This window comes from Morone saxatilis, unplaced genomic scaffold (genome assembly GCF_004916995.1).
Source record: "Morone saxatilis isolate NCDOM2014 unplaced genomic scaffold, NCSU_SB_2.0 Contig21, whole genome shotgun sequence".
NCBI classification, from domain to species: domain Eukaryota; kingdom Metazoa; phylum Chordata; class Actinopteri; family Moronidae; genus Morone; species Morone saxatilis.
Genome location: NW_023339774.1, coordinates 4,814,216 through 4,824,783, shown reverse-complemented (window position 1 = coordinate 4,824,783; position 10,568 = coordinate 4,814,216). Strand labels below are relative to the sequence as shown.

The window sequence follows — 10,568 nt, the reverse complement described above, 5'->3', positions numbered from 1 at the left end:
GGATGAGCTAACCGTGTCTGTGGGAGTGTGCCTGTGTTTGTGCTCAGCTCCGCCTCTGACTGAACTCTTTCTGTTATTCCCTTCCAGTATCTCCTCTTTACAATTCGTGCCACTTTGATGATTTTATGTGTAATCACATTTTTCCTTTGACTTTGTATGAAATTACGCAGCCTCTAAAATTTGCTTTGCATTCTGTCTGTACACACAGTCAGGCAGCTGTTCACAGTAAACAAGCTCTGACAAAACCACTGTAGGCTACCTTCCCAGCCCCAAACAACAGATGGACAACATTTGCAAGTAGCTGGTAAAAAAAGTGAAAGATATTTGCTCATAGGCTGGTGGAGACCAAATCAGATGAGGGTGAATATTGGACTGACATTCATCAGGTTGACAGAAACACCACTTAGAATGTATCAAAGAATAAACTTAATCAGTACAGAATATGTGAGTTGTGTACATGTCAGCTTCTTGTGGAGTTTTTCTGCTTTCTAGTGGCCAAAATCAATTTAAGCAGCTTAAAAATGTTGGTAGTTGTTCTGTTTTCCTCACTTCTTTCTCACTTGAAAAAAACTGTGGTTGAAAAATCCTTTGGATATGAAAGCATGCCATGCGTTGTCATGGTTAGGGAACCTGAGGGGCCTCAGGGAGCTTCACACTTGGCATACTTTGTGTGAGGAGGCTCAGGCTGTCTGGTCGATGAGCTGAAGACCTTAGAGAGGCATAACAAGCATGGATGAGAGCTGGTCTTGGCTATTAGTTACAGACACTCTGTCTAGTCCTCCCTTAGGTATTATATAAAGTTGAGACAAGTGTAAGAAGAATTTAAGATTTTGCTAAGATTGTACATAGAGTATACGTGAGGCTAACTGAGTTTTTTTTTCGTTTATCAAATTAACATTTGACCAGGCAGTACAAGTTTTCTTAATCAAGAACAAAACATTTGACAGATAAATAGACTGAAAAGTTTCATCAGGTTTTTGCCTGTTCAGGAATGATATATCTCTTCAAACATTATATGTTGGGATCATTACGGGTGCAAACATAGTGGATATGGGTATGACCTTTAAAAAAACCCTACCAGTGCATCCCTAACATTTGTTTTTTATCCATTAAAGGCTGACATTTTGAAGACAGACAGCAGGGATATGATGTAAAAACAAAGCATGAATGTGTTGTTCTCTTCTCTCAGTTGTCACCAGAATGACTCAAGAGTGTTTGATAGCAATTTCTCACAGAGCTGCTCTGTTACTACCAGACTACCAGTTCACTTTCTTGTGTGTCTCATAACAGCAGCTCCCTTGATGACATTTACATTTGTCTTTATTTGCTGTCTCCTTGTTTTTAGCTTTTTCTCTTTTCATCCATTAACCGCAGACAGGCACACACCACTCACATTAAACACATACATAACACACATCCACACGCATAACACTTAGATTAATTACTTCAATTACTTCATATTTCTACCTGCAGCCTAATGTGAGTCTCTGGAGTGACACATGGAGGATGTTTGCTGTACATCCTCTCCATGCTTGCACTCTTCCTGAGAGGAAGCAAATCATCTCCACAACAACAATCACATCTCATTTGTTACTTTAGTCACTCTCTCATTCTTATTCGTCCTCTCTTTCTCGCTCCATCTCTCACTCTACCTGATTGCTTATCTCCTAATTGCTTTTCTATAAATGGATAAAATGTGTGTGTGTGTGCATATGTTCCACATGTGAGCATGTGTGGAGGAGTGTTTCTAAAATCTCTGGCAGTGTCGTCCTCTAAATGTCTCATTACTCCCCTCTTGGGTGTAATTGCTGCACTGAGCATGGCTTCAGCAAGAACCCCAGGGTGAATATAATTAAAACTATGAAATTACAAAATAAAATCATAAATTGTTATTCAGCGGGGGGAGTAGCAGGAGAAAAGCTGAGTGATCTGAGGGAAAAACTGAGGGATTTTATTCCCCCTGACAGCACCTCCACACTAAACTGGCCAAATCTGAAAACGTATCTTTATCGTTTTTTACACAGAGCTCTTCAAAATTCTTGTTGTCCTTGTGTTTTAGTTTGTTGTAATTGTTGTTAAAGTTATAATCCTTTCCTCCATTTTTGACACATTTGATGGCTGGATTTTTTTAAGCAATAGCCATTCATTGCATTTTTTTTCTGTAAATACCTCCCTATAAGAACAGTTTTCATTCGTGGCAGGGTCTGCCTCTCCCACACTGGACAATTGCAAGATGTAATCCAGCTGTAATGTTTTTAATTTTATTTCACTGATATCAGCCTCGCTGTTTATAGTTTAATCCCCTTCAGTCTTATCAGAGGTTCATTAAGGTACTGCTAATGCAAACTGAATACTTCCTACTGCTGCTGCTTCACATTAAAAGCATGGCGAAACATGGGGTGGCTTTAATTGCGAAGCAGTCACAGTAAATGTGATGCATTTATCAACAAGATTAACGCTGATGATGAAAAAAAGAAAACTAGCTCATTTTCGGCATTTTTGACAGTGGATCAATTTTAAATATTGGATGAAATAATGGAACAAGAAGGGGCAGCCTCAGTGAGCTGCTAGATGAAGAGCTGAAGGCAACAGAAGGAACACCTCAGACTCTGCAGCAAGGTAACCAACTCCTATTACTGTGTCCTGTCGTGTGCTCGCAATGTGTGCAGCATGAAATTAGATTATGGTGGCTCAGGGCATGATGGGAAAAAGGCCAATTGTTGACTTAAGTCTTCATTAAAACAACTTGTTTGGCTGCACTGTAAACTGACATAACAGTTGCTATTCTGTTGTATTTCTGACAACAGCTGCTCAAGGAGGAGCTCAAGGAGGAGCTCAAGGAGGAGCTCAAGGAACTGTTAGGGATGTTATTGAGATCTGAGAGCAGCAGCACAGGAAATGTTTGCTGGTTAACAGGTAACATGTACGACCTGTGATCAAATCACAATTTATACCTGTCTGAAAACAGAAACCGAAAAATAAGTCAATGAGAACAACTAAATTGTGGGTTTGGCTGTATTAAAACAGTATAGGTCACAATTAGCAGTAGGGGACAGAGCTGTGTTTTTACCAGCTGAGACTCAGCAAAATAACCAGACTCTCTGTCCCGCTCCTTACCAGATTTTGGCAGCAATGCAGAGATGTTTGCCAATGGATGAGAAAAAAAGTGATTTAGCTGCTTCTTATTGTTTGTATTGGGGATACATGTTGTTTTTATATGTAAACAGCTTTTCTAATTTACCTCACTGAGTGTGGACAGTCTCATACACACAGATACACAGGAAAGGAAACAGGAAATTATGCGCATTTGTGTGGTATCCATATGAAAATTATCATTCACATGTACAGTCTTTTTTATGTCTATCAAACAAATATGACAATGTAATGTGTATTTTTGTTAGCCTGACATAATTTTATCCATTTCCTTTTGGTAAAAGGTTGGTAATATGCAGACAGGCCGGTAGCATCACTGTAAAATCTATAGAACTGCCAGGATGGCCTGAATTATCATCATCTTTGAAATATATTACTATATGTTGATGATGCAACAGAGGTTACGGGTTTTATAATTCATATAGGAGTATCTTTATGTGTACAGTATATATGCATCTGTATCTACATTTGTTCATTTTTACATATACAAATCCAAGCTTGTAAAGTCGAGCATTAATCAGCCTTAGATGTGCAGCTGTCTCTCAGATAGAAGCAAAAAATGAATGTGAAGTGAACTGACCATTGGACGTGGGAGTGCTACGAGAAGTTCCAGTTGGGGTTGCAAGTGGTTGTAAATCCACAAGTTTTAACACTCAGAGAACAAACAAAATGTATAGGTTTCACTACTTTCCGTTTTAGTGCATAAGGTCTCACAGTGGGGAGGTAACACGTTGAGGAGAATCCTGAACAAAGTCCACAGCTGAAGTAATACCTTGTAAATTTGAGTGTCATGTGTCCAGGCTCAAGGGTGGGTTTATGAGAAAGGGCTCAGAGATCAGTTGGGTGTTTGTTTGAGTCTATTTAAAAGAGTTGTGCCATAGACGCTTAAATTTCTTCCTCTCATGTTGTCCTCGGACTCTTCTTCTCATGCCTTTATCATCGTCCTCTCTCCTCCTCCGCACAGCTATAGCGCCACGTTGAACTCGGTCACCAGGAAGTCCACGTAGTCCCTCTCTTTGGTCTTGAAGGCCTCAGCGATGAGGCGTGCGGCGTCCCTGTGCTCGCGGCCCCTCAGGGAAACCCCATTTACCTCCAGGATCACCTGACCCACCTTCAGCTGGCCGCAGTTGTGAGCTGAACCACCCCTCTGAGAGAGAGAGATAGAAAGATAGAGACGTTATTCATTCATTCATTCATTATTTTAAATTTGCAGTAAGAACCCAATAAAAAATACAATACATGGGCCATTTGCCAGAACCACTCGTGCAAACAGATTGGTTAATTAGCTGCAGGTACAAGTGATTTAAGAGGCATAAACAATATTCACAGGTGGTTCAGCCATGTACAAGTCATGTACAAATAGTCTGCCTTTCTCCGAAGTGTGAAAAGAATCATAATGCCTTAAACTGAATACATTTGGATACATTTGTAGTTCATGGGTACTCTCACACCAAGCCTCCAGGAAGAGCGCTAGGCTTTGAAGCCAATTTAACACAGTGGCCAAACTGTTTAATTACAGCAATGGTGTCCATCACGTGATGCACAATGCCCCAGAATGACCTCCCATAAGGTAACAATGTGAAAGAAGCAGCTGTAAAATGGTGGATACATTTTTTCAAGTGTCACAACAAATGCAAAATCAAAATTTGATCCATTCAGTTCAATAACATTTTGAAAGTTTAGAAGATCTGCAAGATTAAATTATTTATCCCCATTCAAGTTAACGGAGTGCTAAACCTCATCCCCTACAGGCCACTGTGTGCACTGCCAGTGGTGATGTTTTTGTGAATAAGACTTGAAATCCTGAAATGGATCAGAACAGGCAAACTGATATGCCAAGTTGGGGGTTTTGATGATATTAATGATCACATCTCCCAAATCATCATCAAATGTATCTAGTCATGAACAGCTGGCTTTCATCAATAAATCTGACTTTGAGTTTGAACACTCGGACAAGCAAGGCTCAGAGAAAAAAGTACAGGTTTAGTATAAGACAAAAATGTTCTTGACAGAGGCCAAAACTAAATATGTATAGATTACATAGTTAAATTGTTAAAAATCGACATTATTTTGCAGCAGACAGAATATTTTTCATAGCAGCAGGAGTCTTTTATGGATCAGGAAGCTTTATCAAAAAAGCGTTAAGTATTGTACAATGATCTACAGAGCTTCACAAAGTATGGTTTGCATTTATCACTGAGAAAAAAGTAAATTCTATCTGCAATCGAATGTAATCATCATGGCAAAACATCTAAGCTAAAAATTATTTTATTCACATCAAAAATCTAAATGCAGTCAAGGTCCATGGTTATCCTGCCAAGTCCACTTTCTTCTGGAGCTGAAAGGTTCTACAAAGAGTTTTTACGAGAGTCTGTGATCCTCACATTTGTTCTATTACTCCCAAATAAACAAGGTCCTTTCAGTGCCCAAGCTAAAATTTAAACCCCCTCCCATAAATGTGACAGGTACTTCATTAGCATACAGAAATAGAGTCTCCTGTCACAGAAAAACACATTCACAGCCACAATAAATATACACACACAGCCCTGCAGTCTGGCCCTCAGAACACACAACGAAGGCACAGCAGCAAATATATGCAGCCTCACGCCTTTAGAAAGAAGTGTGTGATCAACAAAATGAAATGCTTTCTCCTGACCGACAGCACTCCCCTCTTGCAGTAACACATTTCATATGTGATTACAAAAATGTTTGTATGTTATTGTTGTCTGTTATTGACACCCTGAGACAGGGCACAGGACAAAATTCACAAAACAACCGCAGACTCAGGTTTAATTTCTTGAGTCTTTCAGTCTGAGGTCGTTGGCAGTGAAATCCGCAGACTCTGAAAGAACCAGCAGATCACTGCTCAACAAGTCCCACACGTATCAGTAAAAGTTTGGAAGACCATCAATGTCAGTATCCTTGCCCGCAGCCTGAATTGCTGAACAGAGGCGGTTAGCTTCTGTATGAAGTAACTTCTAAGGCTTCTCTCTGCTCTGGAGAACTCACTCCACAAAGTAGATCCTCAGCTATCTTAAAGCAAAGCTGAATAAAAAGTCATATTTGTTCACCTTATCTGCTTCTTCTCTAAGGTCACAAACCCAGAGGATGTATATAAGTGATAGAGTCATGACTGCTGTTCTTTCCCTCTCTGCAGTCTGAAATCATCAGCAGCTTCCATATTTTTAAATCACAGTTGACCAGTTTTTGTCTAAATGACTTTCATTATACATTCAGTTTGGACACCTCTGCTGTGTGTCGCAAGAAGTAGTGTGTTCTTTATGTTGAGAGGCAAAATGTAATGGCCTCTGCAAGCCTTTTACGACGCACTCTTGCACTACTGCACCGTAAACCTCTAGAATTAATGTAATTGCAGCTCGGGTAAGGATATGGCTCTCAAAATATGAAACACTGCAGTTTGCGGGTGAGCTGACTGAGCATGGCTCTTTGCTGATAACTGGCTTGTGATTGGTTGTGCTACCCCTGGGCCAATCACCTTCTCTTCTGCCCACTTCCAAAACCCACCGGCAACAGAAGAAGCCACCATATTTCCAAGATGAAAACAATGTGGACGGATTCAGCTATTTCCAAGAAGACTTTTTTACATGCCTCGACCTAACATACTGCAGCTGATAAACCCGCCTGTGTAGCCACCACCAAACAGCAGAGATAGCAACTAGCTGGTGAAGAGAGTAAAACATTAAGCGGCTACAATGCCTAACATTTTTTCCAGGAGTTGGTGATTCTCAAGCCACAGCTAAAACAAGACAATTGGACAAAGCCAACTCCAAATGAATGATAATTTAAATGATTACTTTATAAAGCAATAAAATGTCAGAGTAGTGTGTCTATCTGCTTGTTGTGCACTTTTTCTACATCCAAGTAGCCATAAAAATACTATTTTGCTGCTTTAAACTTAATTTAAACCCCAAATCTAACAACATAAAAAAAAACAATCACAGGTTCCACGTTCTTGAATCACCTTTTCGTTTGTGCCAGTTCCATGTTCTCCTCTTCCCGCCTCTGATGGCTAACCTCATTATGTGCAACGTTGATGGATAAAAACACCAGCAACGCCTTCCACACCGGGGCCACATCATCACATCTCTTTTTTACTGAGCCTACAACAATTACCATGAGCTAGTGGAGCAGTCCGTCGTCATGATGGGAAGATGGCGATAAGGGGCTGTTGCTTCAGGAGGGGTGATGGGGACCGATAATGACCGGGCCGGCAGCAGCTTACTCATCTGCGCTTCATTCTCAGCAGGCATGATTGAGGCGACATGAGGCGAGAGCCCTTGCGCCCACAGAGATAGGAAATACAGAAGCCAGAGGTTTGCTGTATCACGACTCCATGACTGCGCTTCCTTCCAATACTGCAGAGAAATGGTATTGTGCAGGGCACCAGCTTTGATGTGATGCCATCATGTCCCCCAGATAGAACCAATGCCCATCGGAAAGCCAGAAACAAAATTAACAGGTTTTTTCTTGCTTTGTTTTTTTTGGGGGATTTTATTAATCTGATGCTTGGTTCTGACTGGGGAAAGTTCTAAGGTTGCGTGCCTTGCTCAAGGGCCTAATAACATTGAGTTAGCTTTCCCCAGGTGATAGAGCAAAGTTTTCACACCTCACTTTTCCACTTTGAAAACTGAACGTGCAGAAAGTGTCCCTCCATTTCTATAACAAGTGACCTTGAGGCTGCCATGTTATTAATGTCTGTAAATAACTGTGAAGCCACACAGCGTTATTGTTCTGGGATGTAACTGTGGTGTCATGTAATGTCATGCTTTATCTTGCGTGTGATCGATAGGGTTTAAACCTCAGCAAACTAAAGTGGAAGCATAAAGTGTACGCATTTCCAAAAATGTGGGTCAGTAATTAGACCAGCAATAATTTTAACCTGGTTTAAAATTTCAGTCTACGTGCCAAAATAGTTTGAAATAACTTTACCACGGTTAAACTGAGCCCATGAAATTAATTTTAACTTTGTTTCAGGCACCTGAAGCCACCTCATGTCTTTGTCCATAAAAACAAGTGCCATTGCGAGAGACCAATTTCCTCTGCTATAATCGATTTCAATCAGCTGCCTTTTTATTTATATTAGTCTCTCAGTCAAGTGTCAGTGAGGTTGAGAGGAATTGGTTAGGGGCATAAACATGTCAGTGGTTTTATTTTTTCAGTGTAGCTTTCTTGCTCTGTGTGCCTATTTCACAACCCTGACCTAAAACGAGGGTTCCTGGCTTACATAACAGTGTTGCAATTGAATAAATGTACACACAGCTGCAGTGCTGGCCTTCTCCGTCGTCCCTTGATAGTTTCATGGCTCAATTATTTTTTGTGATAAACTGAATATGTTTTTTCAAAAATGTGCAAGAAGCTTGAGCTTGTTATCTTTTTACTTGATGTACCGTCCTGAAATGATGAGCTTCAAGAGGCTTTACTAGACCACTGCTACTGGCTTTACACTGTCTTTGCCAAGACTACATGGCAGAAAAAATCCTCTCAAGTGAAAACAGCCACTATAAGATTCCTTCATCAAATGTTTTCCATCTTATCTTTAGCTTTGTGAGTTTCCTGTTCATTTGAGAGCTGACAGTTTGTTACCTCTGAATGCATGGAGCTAACAAACAGCTAATAACATACAATAATGTAGCAAAGAAGCAGTTCTGAAATAGAATTAGGTCACAGGAGACAAAAGCAGAAACACTTCAGATAAAGAAGTTTCAATGGAAGAAATCCTGATATCCCATCTTCCTGCATTTGTTTGGGGATTTGCAGGGATGGGGACAAAAGTAATTTTGACTTGGACTCGACTCAAGTCCCTGTTTTAATGACTTGCAACTTGACTTGACTTCTCTGTGTATTTTTTTTTTAAATATTTTTTAGTTTAAATATTACACATGTAATAAAAATTTTAACATTGTCACATTACAAGTGTCTGTGTAATGTTACCCGATATGCGAGCACATACTGGGAAGGGAGCGTGCCTATGGTCCCACAGCCCTATGTTCCCACATTTCTAAGATTTTTCTTAAAATTAGGCCCAATGTTCCCACAGCCCTATGTGGTTAGGGTTAGGGTAAGGGGTTAGGGGGAGAAAGGGGAATAAAATCTGATTAAAAATTATGAAAAAGATAATGTAGGTAACATAGGCTTAATTTGGAAAAAAAATTAAAATGTGGGAACTGTGGAAACATAGGGCCTAATTTTGAAAAAAATCATCTGGGAACATAGGGCTGACCCCACTGGCAATGGCATTGTCATAATTGGATGACTACACTGTCAGTTAAGTGCATACTGCGATATTACCTCAGATCAGATCATCATTGTCAGGTCTGTGACAAGAGGAAAAAGGCGAACTGCTGAATACAAGACCTGTCCAACAAAGATTTCTGAGAGCCAGACTTCAGCATCAAACTTTGTTTGTCATTTGAAGACTCATTCGGATTGGTAAGGGTCTGTGAGGGCTGATGTAAGGTGATGTTAGCCAGATACAATCTTTTCCGTAGCTAGCTAACATTAGCCTGATAATGGCTGATAATTATTGTGACTTGACTTGCTGAAGAAAAAATAACTTCACTTTACTGCTTTAGATTTGGACCAAAGGTCTTGAGTCACATGTCTGGGTTATTTGTATCATGAGCGCAAATGCAAACAACTGCAGTTTGGGAATAAAAACACATGTTTTATACATTGTTTACTAGGTCCCAATGCACCCTTCCCACACTGACCTTTCACCGTCTACACAGCCACCAAACCCAAATACTGCACCCATCCACAACACCAGACCTCCACTTCCTCATATGTACAAATCCTCCTTATTCCTCCTCTCCTTATTCACATCACTATCACTTCTTTTGCATCCTTTGGTCACACTTGCCGTCCTTTCTTCCAGTGTACTCTTTGATTCTGAATGTGCTGATTTCCAATCCTTTTATGCCTCCCCTCGCAATCAGCAACCCTTTTTTTATTTCAATCAACACCTCTGTGGAGTGGGAGGCTGACAGACAGCTTTGAATGTGGTGTGGACTGTAGTCACTAGCTGCTCACTGCTCTGATCTTTAAAATGTAACTCCCTTTTCTCTGTGGTTTGGAAATGATTAGTGCTAGAGATAGTCCTGAGCTAATACAAGGCTTTGTTGACTTGCAAATTACCATGGCAGACAGGTATATGCACACCAAGTCACAGTAATAGCTTTCTACAGAGGTGGCTAACCTGTCATTTCCAGCTAAGCTGTCAATATTTGGATTTCGCTCTGCATAGCCAGGAGAGCTGGATTTCCAGTATTTTTGGCTGGATGGCAGCAAAACGAGCCAACCCTATAAACGCTAAAGTCTGTTTCTGACTTACTGGAGTTTCCCCATTGGTCGTTGCTCTTTCAGAATGAATAGGAATGAACAATCTTCTGTAGCAC

At 40.4% G+C, this 10,568-nt stretch overlaps 1 protein-coding gene across 1 annotated transcript in view; it reads right to left on the bottom strand.

Annotated features, from left to right (window-relative positions):
• Positions 1-2,834: 2,834 nt before the first annotated feature.
• whrna (whirlin a) overlaps positions 2,835-10,568 on the bottom strand; it is a gene marked incomplete in the record, with an annotated part of 122,113 nt that continues 114,379 nt past the window's right edge. Inside the window, 1 exon segment of the mRNA XM_035667386.1 lies at positions 2,835-4,300. Coding sequence (XP_035523279.1) covers positions 4,118-4,300 — 183 coding nt within the window.